Genomic DNA, 18,492 nt, shown 5'->3' on the forward strand with positions numbered 1-18,492 from the left:
GTTTGTCTTAATGACTCTCCACTAATTCTGTCGTCTTCTCAGGAGTGGCAACAACAACGGCGGCGGCAGTAGTGGTGGCAGCAGGCGGGTCGTCATCGGAGTCGTCGTGGGCTGGCTGTGGCGGCGGCTGTGGGGTGTCATTCGTGGAGCCTTGTTATGGACCCACCGTGTCTTTCGTGGAGCCCACCTACCGCCCTTCCAACTTGTCGGTGGGCTCTCGTGGCCACCTCAAGATAGACTACTCGTGGTCATGGAACAGACTGGACGACTTCGTGAGGACGACCAGCCCACGGGGGGGAACTACTGGGCACTACGGAGGACGTCAACCACCCACTTGGCCCTACCCTGGGAGACCTGGCTAAAGGGCGGCCTCTCCCTCCCCCATCCCCTTCCTCCACTCCATCCCCTTCCCTCGCCTCTATCCCCCCTCCCCATCTCCCTACCTTCCCTAATCCCCTCTCCTCCATCCTCCTCCTCTCTCCTCCCCCTATCATACAGCCTAACATAGACTCAGTAACGGTAAACACACTATATAAACATTGCTTGCTTGTGTGTCACATAAAGCTACAAACATTACCTACTGTGACGTCACTTATCACACACACACAGGTATAGGAGGTTCGATCCCAGGGTCTCCAAGTTGCCAGGCCAGTGTGATAACCACTCCGCCACGACCAACATTCACTACAGCTTCTACTTCGCTTTAATTTTAGTGTTCTCTTAACTTCTTGTTACGTAGAGATAATGAGAGATAGAGATAATGAGAGAGAGATAATGAGAGATAGAGATAATGAGAGATAGAGATAATGAGAGATAGAGTTAATGAGACATAGATAATGAGAGATAGAGATAATGAGAGACATAGATAATGAGAGATAATGAGATAAAGCGAGTTATTGTATAGAAACTAGTTTATATCTGTATTGTCAGTATATTATGTGTGTATAGAAATGTACTGTATATTGTGCTGAAATGTTCTTATTATACTGATAGTCTGTGATATTTAATTAAATGTATATTAACAGTTTTGATATATTTTGTTTTATATATATTCCCCTGATACATACATACATACATACATACATACATACATACATACATACATACATACATACATACATACATACAGGGGTCAGGTAAGACAGAAATGAGTAGAATTTGTAACACAATAAGAAGATTTATAGAGGCTAATAATAATAGTGTTAAAATTTTATTCCAAAAAAGTCAACATGGAGATAATTATTATGTATATTTTCACATTTTTGGGAAATTTTTATGAGATTTTTATTACTGAAAAGATTATGAAGGTTAGATTAGGGTTTGCTACGTGGTTTTTAGCTTAGGTTGATTAGGTTAAGTTAGGTTAGTGTTAGGTTAGCGTTAGGTTAGGTTAGTGTTAGGGTGATTTATACCGAGGTGAAACAAGCTGGAGACTAATGCTGATGTGATCTGTGTTAGTTCGTGTGGGAAGAGAAGACAGATTCCACCCAGTCACTGATGATCTTGAGCTGGTTGAACGCCCACGTGCTCCAGGTAACTGAGTCTGTGAGAGAGAGAGATAGTGAGGGAGTATTGTAACTAATTTCATTGTTTAACTCATATTTTACTTATTTATATGTTATTTAATATTAATTTCGTGTATTTGTATGTAAAGGATTGTATTGTTAATTGTTTGTGTCAGATTAATAAACTACTGTACAGCTCTTAGTGTTATCGACAACAATGGCTGGTCTGAGCTGATCCGACTTAACGTATCCAAGTGATTCACAGTTCACGAGTCGAAACATATCGTATCCTGCTAGTGAACTTCAGTAGACCCATTAACATCTTCCATGAACTTATAGTCCACTTAGAATCCAGGAAGCTTATAGCCAATGAGAACTCTGTGTTTCTCCCATATAAACATGCGTTCCACACCTCTAGACACTTACCTCACCGCCTCCAGAGTTCACACGTTACTTGGTCTACTCTCCGCGCTACAGGACCTTATTTAATGCTGACTGTCTTCCCGTCTTTTTCTCTCTCATATATCAGGTAAGGTAACTTCAGCCATTGCTCTACACCTAAGGGTATTGTCTCACGTGACTAGGGGTAAATACTCCTCCCTGCACTTGTGAGTGTTCGTGTGGTGACTCCCCGGTGTTCCATATATTGTTCTACTCTCTGAACTGGGTGCCAATAGTTATAATGATAGTTACTGTTGCTTGTATACTTAGTCGTTTATTTCACCACGTTTACCCTTATAGAAAGTAATACTATTTGAGACGTTACTTAATGATATATAGAGGAGAAGAGCTGACCAACACTTACTGAACCCGGGTCTCCTCACAGTTAGACTCAAACATAGACTAAGCAGCTCATAATCTGGGCTACCTTGGTCATTGATAACTTTAATATATAACAGTAGAGAGAGAGAGAGTAGCAGAGGAAATGTCTCGGTTGTGCCATATTGTCTAACAAAATATCATGAAGATATATTTTAAAGAGAGTGTACATCAAGTTAACTTATCTCTGACGACGCAACACTCGCCTGACGAAGTAGGTGTCCCGGAATCAGTGTTCTGACAAATGGCGTCGAAGTCACACTGCAGTAGGTTACCGTATGTGGTGATGAACTCTTCCCACGTACACCCCAGTGGGCTGGCGCATCCACCTAGAACCACCACCTTCTCACTCACAGCCGCGCTCACCCACCACCTGTAGGAGGGGGTGTATGGTGATGAGTAGAAATGGTATAATGATGAATCTCTCTCTCTCTCTCTCTCTCTCGCTCTCGTAGAAGACGTTGTCAGTCACATTCGAGTTTTCTGATAATAATAATAATATTTATTCAGCATAATGAGAGAGAAAGAGTGACAAAAAGAGAGGGAGGGAGAAGTGAGAGAGAGAGAAGTTGAGAAAGAGAGAGAAAGTGAGAAAAAAGAAAGATACTTACTCATCCTCTTGAGAGCAGAAGGAGAGGGTGAAGGCGATGTTGGTGGCGAAGGAGCCGTGTTCTGAGGTCCTCCACACACGGTTGGGGTCAATGTGGTCATGTGAGGGGGGTGAGGCGTCCTTGTAGAGACCCAGCCGTGCCATGACCTGAAGGGGGGGGGAGATGGCACTGAACTGAGGCACTTACTTGAGGCACTTAGTTAAGGCACTCAGGTAAAGTAATCAGGTGAGATACGCTTCTTTGAGAGACAAAACTGAATACCATACATAATATACAGAGTGTCTCACAAGTGTCTCATCATACTATACAGTGTCACAAATGTCTCCTCATACTATAGAGAGTGTCTCATAAGTGTCTCATCATACTATACAGAGTGTCTCACAAATGTCTCATCATAATATACAGAGTGTGTCATAAGTGTCTCATCATACTATACAGAGTGTCTCATAAGTGTCTCATCATAATATACAGAGTGTGTCATAAGTGTCTCATCATACTACAGAGTGTCTACAAATGTCTCATCATAATATACAGAGTGTCTCATAATTGTCTCATCATACTATACAGAGTGTCTCATGATATAATAATACAGAGTGTCTCATAAGTGTCTCATCATAACATACAGAGTGTCTCATAAGTGTCTCATCATTATACAGAGTGTCTCATAAGTGTCTCATCATACTATACAGAGTGTCTCATCACTTTATACAGAGTGTCTCATAAGTGTCTCATCATATACTATACAGAGTGTCTCATAAGTGTCTCATCATACTATACAGAGTGTCTCATCATACTATACAGAGTGTCTCATAAGTGTCTCATCATACTATACAGAGTGTCTCATAAGTGTCTCATCATACTATACAGAGTGTCTCATAAGTGTCATCATACTATAGAGTTTCTCATCATACTATACAGAGTGTCTATAAGTGTCTCATCATACTATAGAGTGTCTCATAAGTGTCTCATCATACTATACAGAGTGTCTCATAAGTGTCTCATCATACTATACAGAGTGTCTCCATCATACTATACAGAGTGTCTCATAAATGTCTCATCATATAAGAGTGTCTCATAAGTGTCTCCATCATACTATACAGAGTGTCTCATAAGTGTCTCATCATACTATACAGAGTGTCTCATAAAGTGTCTCATCATACTACAGAGTGTCTCTAAGTGTCTCATCATACTATACAGAGTGTCTCATCATACTATACAGAGTGTCTCATAAGTGTAACTCTCAGAGTGTCTCATCTACTATACAGAGTGTCTCATCATACTACAGAGTGTCTCATAAGTGTCTCATCATACTACAGAGTGTCTCATAAGTGTCTCATCATACTATACAGAGTGTCTCATAAGTGTCTCATCATACTATACAGAGTGTCTTATAAGTGTCTCCATCATACTATACAGAGTGTCTCATCATACTATACAGAGTGTCATAAGTGTCTCATCATACTATACAGAGTGTCCATCATACTATACAGAGTGTCTCATAAGTGTCTCATCATACTACAAGAGTGTCTCATAAGTGTCTCATATATATACAGAGTGTCTCATAAGTGTCTCATCATACTATACAGAGTGTCTCATAAGTGTCTCATCATACTATACAGAGTGTCTTATAAGTGTCTCACATCATACAGATGTCTCATAAGTCACATACTTACAAGTGTCTCTCATACTATACAGAGTGTCTTATAAGTGTCTATCATACTATACAGAGTGTCTCATAAGTGTCCATCCCTATACAGAGTGTCTTATAAGTGTCTCATCATACTATACAGAGTGTCTCATAAGTGTCATCATACTATACAGAGTGTCTTAAGTGTCTCATCATACTATACAGAGTGTCTCAAAGTGTCTCATCATACATACAGAGTATCTCATAAGTGTCTCATCATACTATACAGAGTGTCTCATAAGTGTCTCATCATACTATACAGAGTGTCTCATAAGTGTCTCATCATACTATACAGTGTCTCATAAGTGTCTCATCATACTATACAGAGTGTCTTATAAGTGTCTCATCATACTATACACAGTGTCACAAATGTCTCATACTACAGAGTGTCTCATAAGTGTCTCATCATACTATACAGAGTGTCTCATAAGTGTCTCATCATACTATACAGAGTGTCTCATAAGTGTCTCATCACTATACAGAGTGTCTCATAAGTGTCTCATCATACTATCGAGTGTCTCATAAGTGTCTCATCATACTATACAGAGTGTCTTATAAGTGTCTCATCATACTATACAGAGTGTCTCATAAGTGTCTCATCATACTATACAGAGTGTCTTATAAGTGTCTCATCATACAAAAATCAATCTGTTGTGTTGATGTGTTATGGTTCTCTGACACGAATAAAAAAAAAGAGACACAAAGAGGAGGCTGGCTAACTATCCTAGGACAGAATACCAGGATACTACACACAGATCAGTAAGAAGATGGCGGAGGAAGGTTACCGTGAGGAGAGCAGTACAGTGTGAAGTAGAAGATACCATTAGGCCCCTCCTCCCCCGCCACCACAGTACTGCAACACAAGAGAAGATTAGGAAGATTCACCCCGGGTTTATTTCAGCTTAAATTTAACTTAACCATCTTAAAGCTAACCTAACCTAACCACCTTAAACCTAACCTAACCCAACCTTATCACCTTAAACCTAACCTAACCCAACCTTACCACCTTAAACCTAACCTAACCACCTTAAACCTAACCTAACCCAACCTTACCACCTTAAACCTAACCTAACCCAACCTTACCACCTTAAACCTAACCTAACAACCTTAAACCTAACTCAAACCTCCAACCTACCACCTTAAACCTAACCTAACCCAACTACCACCTTAAACCTAACCTAACCCAACCTCACCACCTTAAACCTAACCTAACCCAACCTTATCACCTTAAACCTAACCTAACCCAACCTAACCACCTTAAACCCAACTCCAACCCAACCTTATCACCAAACCCAACCTAACCCAACCTTACCACCTAAACCCAACCTCAACTACCTTAAACCCAACCTAACCCAACCTACCACCAAACCCAACCCAACCCAACCTTACCACCTTAAACCCAACTCAACCACTCCAAACCTAACCCAACCCAACCTTACCACCTTAAACCTAACCTAACCCAACCTACCACCTTAAACCCAACCTAACCCAACCTACCACCTTAAACCCAACCAAACCCAACCCACCACCTTAAACCCAACCCAACCCAACCTACCACCTTAAACCTAACCTAACCCAACTCACCACCTTAAACCCAACCCAACCCAACCTTACCACCTTAAACCTAACCTAACCCAACCTTACCACCTTAAACCCAACCTAACCCAACCTTACCACCTAAACCTAACCTAACTCAACCTACCACCTTAAACCTAACCTAACCCAACTCACCACCTAAACCCAACAAAACCCAACCTTACCACCTTAAACCTAACCTAACCCAACCTTACACAATTTTAAACCTAACCTAACCCAACCTTACCACTTAAACCCAACCTAACCCAACCTACCACCTTAAACCTAACCTAACCCAACTTACCACCTAAACCTAACCTAACCCAACCTTACCACTTAAACCTAACCTAACCCAACCTTACCACCTTAAACCCAACCTAACCCAACCTACCAACTTTAAACCCAACTCAACCCAACCTTACCACCCTTAAACCCAACCTAACCCAACCTTACCACCTAAACCTAACCCAACCCAACCTACCACCTTAAACCCAACCTCAACCCAACCTTACCACCCAAACCCAACCTAACCCAACCTTACCACCTTAAACCTACCCTAACCCAACCTTACCACCTTAAACCTAACCTAACCCAACCTTACCACCTTAAACCTAACCTAACCCAACCTACCACCTTAAACCCAACTCAACCCAACCTACCACCTTAAACCCAACCTAACCCAACCTTACCACCTTAAACCAACCTAACCCAACTCACCACCTTAAACCCAACCTAACCCAACCTTACCACCTTAAACCTAACCCAACGCAACCTTACCACCTTAAACCCAACCCAACCCAACCTTACCACCTTAAACCTAACCTAACCCAACCTTACCACCTTAAACCTAACCTAACCCAACCTTACCACCTTAAACCTAACCTAACCCAACCTTACCACCTTAAACCTAACCTAACCCAACCTGACCACCTTAAACCTAACCTAACCCAACCTTACCACCTTAAACCTAACCTAACCCCACTTTAACAACCCGAAGAACTGTAGGTGTGATCTGGGGTCAGTATAGAGACACAGTCGACTACCTGAAGTGTTGTAGAAGATCCTGTAGTGGACGGCAGGCCATCTCGTAGTCCACGTTGTAGCCGTAGCCTTCAATGTAGTAGTAGTGCAGATCCTTCCAGTATTCCAGCACCTGTCAGCAGTGGGTTAATGCATGGTCAGAGCCTTATACATGGTCAGAGCCTTATACATGGTTAGACTTATACTCGGTCAGACTTATACATGGTTGGAGTCTTATACATGGTTAGTCTTATACAGGGTCAGAGCCTTATACATGGTCAGAGCCTTATACATGGTTAGACTTATACTCGGTCAGACTTATACATGGTTTGAGCCTTATACATGGTTAGTCTTATACACGGTCAGACTTATGCTGGTTTGAGCCTTATACATGGTTAGTCTTATACATGGCTTGAGCCTTATACATGGTTTGAGCCTTTATACATGGTTAGTCTTATACACGGTCAGAGCTCTTTATACATGTCCATAGCCTCATACATCTCTTTAATCTTATACATGTTGATAATTGTTGGTTACACCCAATGTGTGCTATACGGGAGTCTTAGGGCCTGGAGAGAATAAGGTTTTGGAATCATCGGTAGAGAAGGCAGAGAGAAAGAGAGAGAGAGACCTTCAGATCGTCGGGGCTGAAGTTATAAAGAGAAAGAGAGAGAGAGTCCTTCAGATCGTCGGGGCTGAAGTTATAAAGAGAAAGAGAGAGAGAGAGAGACCCACCTTCAGGTCGTCAGGGGTGAAGGCCACACACCAGGGGGAGGCAGCAGTAGGATCCCAGGCCTTATAGAAGCGACAAGCGTCATACAACACCTCCACTTCACCTATACAGATAATACACCCATAATATATCATACTGTACACGTATTAGTATATCATACATTTAATTAATACACAACACATGATATATAACCCATCTTTAGGTCGCCAGGACTGAAGGCAGGGAGAGAGAGAGAGAGAGAGAGAGAGAGAAACCCACCTCAGTTTGTCAAGATTAAAGGCACAGAAAGAAAGAGAGAGAGAGAGAAAGGGAGATGATCTTACCAAACTCGAGGCCAACACCGAGGCGGCGCGACACACTGGCCACAACACTGGTCATCTCGGGTCCGTCCTGAAAGAGTTGGTTCTCCCGGTCTGCCTCGGGGTTATCGTCCACCTCCGTCACGTACTTATCACACACCTCGTAGAACTGTCGGTGGTTAAAGACTTGTTCAGTAGGAGAGAGAGAGACAGAGGGGGGGGAAGAAAGAGAGGCAGGGGGGAGAAAAGAGAGACAGAGGGGGGAAAGAATGAGAAAGAGGAAAGAGAGAGGGTAGGGAAGAGAGAAATTGACGATCACAGTTACAACTATTCATAATTATAAATCGATTGGAAGGTAGTGTCAGTACTGACCTTGAGGGCTAGTAGACAGTGCTAAGGCTGATAAGCAGTGTCAGTACTGGCCTTGAGGGCTAGTAGACAGTGCCAAGGATAGTAAATAGTGCCACTACTGACCTTCAGGGCGGGTAGACAGTGCCAAGGCTAATAAACAGTGCCACTACTGACCTTAAGGGCTAGTTGACAGTGCGCTACATGAACAGTGCCACTACTGACCTTCAGGGCTTGTAGACAGTGCCAAGGCTAATAAACAGTGCCACTACTGACCTTAATGGCCAGTTGACAGTGCCAATGCTAATCAATAGTGCCACTACTGACCTTAAGGGCTAGTAGACAGTGCCAAGGCTAATAAACAGTGCCAGTACCATCCTTAAGGGCTAGTAGACATGCAAGGCTAATAAACAGTGCCAGTACTGACCTTGAGGGCTAGTAGACAGTGCCAAGGCTAATAAACAGTGCCAGTACCATCCTTAAGGGCTAGTAGACAGTGCCAAGGCTAATAAACAGTGCCACTGCTGACCTAGGGCTAGTAGACAGTGCCAAGGCTAAACAGTGCTAATACCATCCTTAAGGGCTAGTAGACATGCCAAGGCTAATAAACAGCGCCAATATCCTAAGGGCTAGTAGACAGTGCCAAGGCTAATAACAATGCATACCATCCTTAAGGGCTAGTAGACAGTGCGCTAATAAAGCTACCACCATCTTAATTAGTAGACAGTGCCATAATAAACAGTGCCAATACCATCCTTAAGGGCTAGTAGACAGTGCCAAGGCTAATAAAAAGTGCCAATACCATCCTTAAGGGCTAGTAGACAGTGAAGGCTAATAAATAGTGCCAATACCATCCTTAAGGGCTAGTAGACGGTGCAAGGCTAATAAGCAGTGCCACTGCTGACCTTAAGGGCTAGTGGGCATTTCCAAAGGCTAATAAGCAAGTGCTAATACCATCGCAAGGGCTAGTGGGCAAATGCCAAGGCTAATAAACAGCATAATACGCCAACAGGGCTATTGAACACGGTGCCAGGCCCCAATAAGCAGTGCCAATACCAAAGCCCTTAAAGGGCTGGCTGGAGCAGTGCAGGCTAATAAATAGTGCCAATACCATCCCTTAGGGCTAGTAGACAGTGCCAAGGCTAATAAGCAGTGCCAATACCATCCTTGGGGAGCTATTAGACAATTTTAGGCTAATAAATAATTCTTAATACTACCATCCTTAAGGGCTAATGGAGCAGTGCGAGGCTAATAAATAGTGCCAATACCATCCTTAGGGCTAAGTAGGCAGTGCCAGGCTAATAAATAGTGCCAATACCATCCTTAAAAGAACAGTAGACAGTGCCAATGCTTAATAAAATAGTGCCATGCACCATCGCCTTAAGGGCTAGTATAGACAGTCGAGCTAATAACCAGTGCCAATACATCCCTCCAAGAGGCTAAAGCAGCGCCAATACCATCCTTAAGGGCTAGTAGACAGTGCCAGGCTAATAAACAGTGCCAATACCATCCCAAGGGCTGTAGGCAGTGCCAAGGCTAATAAGCGCGCCAATACCATCCTTAAGGGCTGGTGGACAGTGCCAGGGCTAATAAACAGTGCCAATACTATCCTTTAGGGCTAGTAGACAGGTGCCAAGGCTAATAAGCGCCAATACCATCCTTAAGGGCTAGTAGACAGTGTCAAGGCTAATAAACAGCACCAATACCATCCTTAAGGGCTAGTAGACAGTGCCAAGGCTAATAAGCAGCGCCAATACCATCCTTGGGCTAGTGGAGCAGTGCCAAGGCTAATAACTGACCAATACCTCCTTAAGGTAGTAGACAGTGCCAGGCTATAGCAGTGCCAATACATCCTTAAGGGCTAGTGAAGTGCAGGCTAATGCAGCGCCAATACCATCTCAGGGCTAGTAGACAGTGGAGCTAATAAACAGCACCAATACCATCCTTAAGGGCTAGTAGACAGTGCCAAGGCTAATAGCAGCCAATACCATCCTTAGGGCTAGTAGACGGTGCCAGGCTAATAAACAGCACCAATACCATCCTTAAGGGCTAGTAGACAGGTGCAAGGTAATAAGCAGCACCAATACCATCCTTAGGGCTAGTAGACGGTGCCAAGGCTAATAAGCAGCGCCAATACCATCCTAAGGGCTAGTAGACAGTGCCAAGGCTAATAAACGCGCCAATACCATCGTTAAGGGCTAGTAGACAGAGCAAGGCTAATAAACAGCATCAATACCATCCTTAAGGGCTAGTAGACAGTGCCAAGGCTAATAAACAGCGCCAGTTCCATCCTTAAGGGCTATTGGACAGTGCCAGGCTAATGAACAGCACCAATACCATCCTTAAGGGCTAGTAGACAGTGCCAAGGCTAATAAACAGCACCAATCCCATCCTTAAGGACTAGTAGACAGTGCCAAGTCTAATAAACAGCACAATACCATCTTTAAGGGCTAGTAGACAGTGCCAAGGCTAATAAGCAGCGCCAATACCATCCTAGGGCTAGTAGACAGTGCCAAGTCTAATAAACAGTGCCAATACCATCTTTAGGGCTAGTAGACAGTGCCAAGTCTAATAAACAGCACCAATACCATCTTTATGGGCTGGTAGACAGTGCCAAGTCTAATAAACAGCGCCAGTACCATCCTTTGGGGAGGCTGGTAGATAGTGCAAGTCCTGGCAAACAGCGCCGTACCATCCTTAGGGAGAAGCAATGAACTTGATGCCAAGGCTAATAAGCGGCTTCAATACCATCCTTAAGGGCACAAAGTAGACAGTGCCAAGTCTAATAAACAGCGCCAGTACCATCCTTAAGGGCTAGTAAACAGTGCCAAGGCTAATAAACAGTGCCAATACCATCCTTAAGGGCTAGTCGACAGTGCCAAGTCTAATAAACAGCGCCAGTACCATCCTTAAGGGCTAGTAGACAGTGCCAAGGCTAATAAACAGCGCCAATACCATCCTTAAGGGCTAGTAGACAGTGCCAAGGCTAATAAACAGTGACAATACCATCCTTAAGGGCTAGTAGACAGTGCCAAGGCTAATAAACAGCGCCAATACCATCCTTAAGGGCTAGTAGACAGTGCCAAGGCTAATAAACAGTGCCAATACCATCCTTAAGGGCTAGTAGACAGTGCCAAGGCTAATAAACAGCGCCAATACCATCCTTAAGGGCTAGTAGACAGTGCCAAGGCTAATAAACAGTGCCAATACCATCCTTAAGGGCTAGTAGACAGTGCCAAGGCTAATAAACAGTGCCAATACCATCCTTAAGGGCTAGTAGACAGTGCCAAGGCTAATACACAGTGCTAGTATTGACCTTCAGGGCGAGCGGATAGTGACAAGATTAGTAGACAGTGCCAAGGCTAATACACAGTGCCAGTACTTACTGAAGGTTCCAAGTGTTCCCTGAAGAAGGCAGTGATGGGTAGGGAAACACCGGGTAACACTGAAGTCCATTTATTAACGGATAGGAGAGATACAAGTAGTGAGCAGCGTGCGCATGAAGTGCCATGCACGACCCACGGAGTCAGACTAAGGCGGCATTGCCATATGGCAGCCTCGGGGCAATGCTGCCACATAACACGTGCATTGTTGCCACGTAATTACATACATAGATGCTACTCGGCACAGTAGCTTAGATACATAACCTACACTTACCTTCAACAATGGATCAGGGTCAAGGGGCGCGGGTATGTAGACGTCGTGACCAAAGAGACCGTTGGCGTAGGCCCTGGCACTCTCTGCTGTCCTCTGGCGGGCGGTGTGCCGGAACTGTGAACAAGAGATGGTGTTTACTCTCCTCCACTCTGGCGCGCACACACACACACACACACACACACACACACACACACACACACACACCTCTCTCTCTCTCTCTCTCTCTCACCTTGAACGAGTCATTAGTAAAGGGTTGTCTCAGCAGGTTAGGGATTGCCTCTTGGTACCTGGCTGAGAGGCTCTCCAATTCGCGGTGTCCCTCAGGCGTTAGAATTGAATCCCACGTGATGTTGATGCCTCCCAGTGACCAACCCGCCAGTAGCTTCACGTCACCTTCACACAGCTCTCCTGTCGAGGTTAGTTTAGGTTACGTTAGGTTACGTTACGTCAGGTTAGGTTACGCTACGTTACTTTACATTAAGGAAGGTTGCCTCTATTTCGTTCAACTCTTGGTGCACCATACACTCACCTAGACCTTCTTGGTGAGCGACAAGAACATCAGCCTGGAGGTCTGGGAGCACCAGCAGGAAGGCAGCGATGTCGTCTTCACTAGGATAACGTGTTCCGTGTCTCACCAGGTGCCACGCCTGCCGCGCCTCGCACCCTGTGTAGTGACAACAAACACACGTGGTTGAGATTAGCTCATTCCCGTTGGTACTCTCAGTGTATCTTGTACAGTATGTGTTATAACACTATGATCATTATATAAGTTATGTCATCAAATTGTTCATTGTGTATATGAAACAATGACCAATGAAGAGGAAGAAGAGGAGGAGGAAGAAGAAGAGGAAAAGGAGGAGGATGGGGATGAAGATGAGAAAAAAGAGGAGGGTGAAGATGAGGAAGAGGAAGAAGTGGAGTAGGAAGAGGAAGAAGAGGAAAAAGAGGAGGAGGAGGAAGATGAGGGAAAAGAGGAGGATGGGGAAGAAAATGAGGATAAAGAAGAAGAAGAAGAAGAAGAAGAAGAAGAAGACCCTCACTTACCTTTAGGCACCAGATCATCGTGGGTAAACTCCCCCCTGGCCAGGCTGTACGCGGTCTTGGTGGAGAACTTGTTGTAAGGGGTCAAGTCATCTGTGAAGCAGTACAAGTCCTCCGTCTGACCCTGAGGAGCTGTTACTGTTACTGTTGCTGCTGCTGCTGCTGCTGACAGGAACCACAACACCAACACCCAGCAGCAGAAGGTGGTGTGGGTTTGGCGTCTCATGCCTGCCCTTGGTAGGTCCTGCTGGGATAGGATGATCAGGGTAAGGATATTATTGTAGCCTCCTTGTGTTGTAGCTGGAGTGTGTTGGATACTTCATTCGTTCATTCATCCATTAACATCCTCAGTGAATCACAACACAAAGCCAACGAAAGAATAAAAATGTATTGTTTATAATGTTTACTTTTGATTATATTATTGTTTTTCTATTCCCTTAAGGACGTTCATTGGCTAAATTACTGTAATACACAACAAAGTTAATTTCTATACCAGACAAAAACTTCTGAAATATTGGAATAATTTTTTTTTAAGTATTTACGAACGTCAATAACCCAAGTCTTTAGGTACACTCGCACCAAAAAGTATCGGTGCAGGGTGAGATCGACGAGTTCCGAAACGATTCGTATACACTGTGATATGTCGGGAAGGTTGGTAAGTGTATCCTCATATCACCCCCCCCCCTCCACTAGGTGTTGCCATATGGCTGACAATCAGGGCTGCCAATATATGGCTGAACAACTCGCCTTTCCAATACTCTATCGTCACTGGTCTCAAATTGTTCACACTATAGTATGCAATCTATAATTTTTGTTGTGAGTACGTTCTCTAGATAACAACTTAAAAAATATGAAACTGGACTTTCACGATATTCTGGGTAGATAAGGCAGCCATGGTTATCAAGAGGCGTTCACTTCTTTCTATCATTACACGTGCAACAACAACGGTAGGCAGACAGGTATGCAAACAACGGTAGACAGCGCAGGTATGCAAACAACGGTAGACAGAGCAGGTATACAAACAACGGTAGACAGAGCAGGTATACAAACAACGGTAGACAGTGCAGGTATACAAACAACGGTAGACAGTGCAGGTATACAAACAACGGTAGACAGTGCAGGTATACAAACAACGGTAGACAGTGCACGTATACAAACAACGTAGACAGCGCAGGTATACAAACAACGGTAGGCAGTGCAGGTATACAAACAACGGTAGATAGTGCAGGTATACAAACAACGGTAGACAGTGCAGGTATACAAACAACGGTAGCAGCAGGTATACAAACAACGGTAGACAGTGCAGGTATACAAACAACGGTAGACAGTGCAGGTATACAAACAACGGTAGGCAGTGCAGGTATACAAACAACGGTAGACAGCGCAGGTATACAAACAACGGTAGACAGCAGGTATACAAACAACGGTAGACAGCGCAGGTATACAAACAACGGTAGACAGTGCAGGTGTAAACAACGGTAGACAGTGCAGGTGTACAAACAACGGTAGACAGCAGGTACAAACAACGGTAGACAGTGCAGGTATACAAACAACGGTAGACAGTGCAGGTGTACAAACAACGGTAGACAGTGCAGGTGTACAAACAACGGTAGACAGTGCAGGTGTACAAACAACAGTAGACAGTGCAGGTGTACAAACAATGGTAGACAGTGGTGTGTCAAAACAACGGGTAGATGCTAGTGTGTACAAACAACGGTAGACAGTGCAGGTGTACAAACAACGGTAGAGCAGTGCAGGTGCAAACAACGGTAGACAGTGTGTACAAACAACGGTAGACAGTAGGTATCAAACACGGTAGACAGTGCAGGTGTATAAACAACGGTAGACAAGTGCAGGTATACAAACAACGGTAGACAGTGCAGGTACAAACAACGGTAGACAGTGTGTACAAACAACGGTGGATAGCGCAGGTATACAAACAACGGTAGACAGTGCAGGTGTACAAACAACGGTAGACAGTGCAGTGTACAAACACTAGACAGGTGAAGGTGTAAACAACGGAGAGAGCAGGTATACAAAACAACGGTAGACAGGTAGGTGTACAAACAAGGTAGACAGTGCAGGTGTACAAACAACGGTAGACAGCAGGTATACAAAACAACGGTAGACAGTGCAGGTGTACAAACAACGGTAGACAGTGCAGGTGTATAAAACAACGGTAGATGGGTGTGTGGTAGCGCAGGTATACAAACAACGGTAGGTATTTGCAGGTGTACAAACAACAAAAGACCTTTCCAGTAAGAATTAAAAAAAAAATATATATATAAAAAGTAATCTTATAACTTTTAATAAATAGATTACTTATAATTAACACTTAATTACCACAAAAAAATATATTGAGGTAGGGTTATATTGAGGTTATGTAATACTGTACCTTCATCAAGTAATGTCTTATGGCTTGTATATTAGGTTAGTAATAAATGAGTTATGTAAGATTATGTAACCAAACTTTTGTAACTCCTATAATCGTTTGTGGTTACTATATCCTGGTTAGTGTTGGTATATTTACATTAAGTTTTGAGTGACTTGTTTTGAGTGTATAACATGTATATAAACGTACTGTACCGTGTCAGGTCTAAAGAGTGGCTGATAACAGGAGCTGGTCGGGTGTGTGTGAGGAGGGGTGTGTCTGACGGCCTTCTGGTGCTAGCATCCTGTAAGCACACCCCTTATGTCACTATCTCCTTCCTGTCTCTAGCCACCCCCTGCTTCCTCCTCCCTCACTCACTCTACCTCCCTCACTCACTCGCTCTCCCTACTGCCCTCATATTCCTTTCGTCCCTCCATCCCTTCCTTGTTTACCCTTCATCCTTTATTCATTCTCCCTCCCTCCTAATTTTTATTTTGTTATCCTTTTCTCCATCCTTCCTTCACTCTCCTCCCTTCCTCAACCAACTCCATTCTTCTTTTGTGTGGATATTTTTTGGTTATCTATTTTTTTCGTTTATTTTCCACTGTCTTTGCATCACTGTAAAATACCCACTGTCCAATTCCTGCCAACAGTGACGGGTAAGTAATAATAACATACATAGTCTAGAGTGTGAAGGTCGTTAGTCTCCCATCAACAGCTGTTATCATGTCGTATGTACTAAAGTGATTTTGTTGCTATGTGAAAATAAATAGATTGCCCCTAATTTTACATCACCACATTCTGTGTTAATAAGTTTGTTTGGTATTAAATGTATATAATATACATCATTAAGTTCAGTTTTGTTCTTATTTTTAATTTCACTTCAACAGAATTAAGTCACATGGTTTATATTTTTTTTAGTTTATAAATGACTTATTATAGGTAATGTTTCAGTTTCTCGTATAATTTTAAGATTTTTTTTATACATAGACATAGTTTACATTAATTCAGGTTTGCTATATAGACAGTTATGTATACAATATATTTACCTTTTATTTGTTTTATTTTTCTAATGACCACCTTACTAGGAGTGTGGTCATGCTTTTGGGAAAGAGGACAGTGGTTTGTGTAAGATCCCTTAGTGTCTATATAATGTAGCCACATGGCATTGTGGGGTATGTGATATTTGGGTCTCATAAGGATGGGATGGAGAAAATGAAATTCACAATGTGCTCTCATGTATACATATTTGTATTGGATGTACAATGCAGCTTGGTGCTGGGAGATGGCAGCGTGGTTACAAGCGTGATGTAGGGAAGCTGGTTGGTGAGGTGCTCAGAGGAAGGAAGGACAGCTTGTGGGTCGCCGGCATGCTCGCCGGCGGGGCGAGGCCGCCAGGCGGCGGAGGAGGAGGAGGTGTTGTTTGCGGCTGTAGCTAGAAGAAAAAGAGCACAGTTGGTGAGGATGCTCGGAGGAGGACGCTTGTGGGTCGCCATGCTCGCAGGCGGGAGCGAGGACCGCCAGGCAGGCAGGAGGAGGTGTTGCTGGCTGGTTGGTGTGGGTAGAAAGAGATCTCGGCCTCGGAGTCTTGATGGTTCGAAATATTGCTAGCATCTATTGGCAGGGCAACCCAGAACCGCTACAGGAACTCCGCCGAGTGGGTCCTATAGGCCACCTTCTGGCCAATCTCCTTGAGTAGCGACGGCGAGCTGGGGGTCTTCAGGAAGCTCCAGCAGAAGGGCCAAGAACAGCCACCCGTTCACTCTAAGGTGTGATGCTAGCGGAGATCTCGCTGGAGTTATGAGGTGAAAGACGATTATTAGGGATTGAAGAAAAAGTGGTGAAACTGAAATACAGTAGGAGTAGAAAGAATCTGGGCTCAACCAGATCGCTTCATCTTTCCTATTGGTGTTTTATCTTTGTTCTGCTCCCTTGGGTCGTCAGACCTTTGTATTAATATTGGTTTATTTATATAGTGCTGCTTATTATTATTATTTTTATTTATTGTTGGAGTTAGTGAGCCCGCCCAGGTCCTTGTGTAACTGGGAGGGTAGTCACTTTTTTTTATGCTAAGATGTTAGTTAAATGTTAAATGTTAGTTATGTTAGTCTAAAGGTACACTGCATGGAGAGGCCTGCCAGGTTCTTAGTGTAGCCGGTAGGTCACTCTCATCTTTTATTCTCTCTATTAGTGTTTTATGTGTATATTGGGGCAGGAGATGGTTCAATTACTTTCTTCCTGGCTGATTTAAACCAACTGTGTTCTTGGAATTCTTCGTTGTCTATATTATTTATCCAGTTTTGATATGTTTCTTTGTTGAGTTTAGTCACTTTGTTCCAAATATTTACAGCTTTGTTGTGTATATCTACATTGATTGCTAGGAGGTTTGATCTCTGGTGTAGCTGTTCATTATTGATGTGGTCTGTATATTTTATGTTATATATAAATCTGAGGGCTATATTTTGTACTGTTTGTAACCTTTTAATGCTCGTTTTACTAAGAGTGTTCAATGGGATGGGTGGGTAGTCCATAATTGATTTGACAAGGGCAATATAAATCTTTCTTTTGTTATTAATGCTAAGGTTCTTAAAGCGTTTTATTTTTGATAATCTTATTCATGCCTGTCGTTCTTTATCTTTTAAGTATGTTATATATCCTCTTTTTGTTAGTTTTAGTCCAAGCATCCTGCCTTCAGTGTCGTATGGGTATAGTTCCTGGTCGACTATTACTGGACTTGTTTTGATCTTGGCTATTGGTATTATCTTGAATTTGTTCTTATTTGTCCTGATTTTCCATTTTTTCTCAAAATCATTTATATTATTTATC

The 18,492-nt window shown here is 43.2% G+C and overlaps 2 protein-coding genes across 8 annotated transcripts in view; one reads left to right on the top strand and one right to left on the bottom strand.

The window, feature by feature from the left end:
* LOC121855801 overlaps positions 1 to 1,027 on the top strand; it is a 75,268-nt gene extending 74,241 nt beyond the window's left edge. For all 7 annotated transcript variants that reach the window (XM_042350914.1, XM_042350915.1, XM_042350908.1 and 4 more), the window contains exon 4: positions 43 to 1,027. In XM_042350914.1, the coding sequence (XP_042206848.1) occupies positions 43 to 508 (466 nt within the window). In that variant the 3' untranslated portion in view covers positions 509 to 1,027. The remainder of the gene's footprint in view (positions 1 to 42) is intronic.
* A 170-nt stretch (positions 1,028 to 1,197) lies between these two features.
* On the bottom strand, positions 1,198 to 15,986 carry LOC121855797 (multiple inositol polyphosphate phosphatase 1-like). Its single transcript, XM_042350904.1, has 13 exons — positions 15,882 to 15,986; positions 13,299 to 13,539; positions 12,784 to 12,918; positions 12,484 to 12,662; positions 12,255 to 12,368; positions 8,274 to 8,418; positions 7,953 to 8,053; positions 7,241 to 7,350; positions 5,408 to 5,475; positions 4,656 to 4,684; positions 2,936 to 3,081; positions 2,531 to 2,697; positions 1,198 to 1,543 (listed from the first exon to the last, which is right to left on the bottom strand). The coding sequence occupies exons 2-13, from the start codon at positions 13,519 to 13,521 to the stop codon at positions 1,455 to 1,457; spliced, it is 1,506 nt and encodes a 501-aa protein (XP_042206838.1). The 5' UTR covers positions 13,522 to 13,539; positions 15,882 to 15,986; the 3' UTR covers positions 1,198 to 1,454.
* Between the last annotated feature and the right edge of the window lie 2,506 nt (positions 15,987 to 18,492).

The sequence above is a fragment of the Homarus americanus genome, unplaced genomic scaffold (assembly GCF_018991925.1).
Source record: "Homarus americanus isolate GMGI-L3 unplaced genomic scaffold, GMGI_Hamer_2.0 scaffold57153, whole genome shotgun sequence".
Lineage (NCBI taxonomy): Eukaryota > Metazoa > Arthropoda > Malacostraca > Decapoda > Nephropidae > Homarus > Homarus americanus.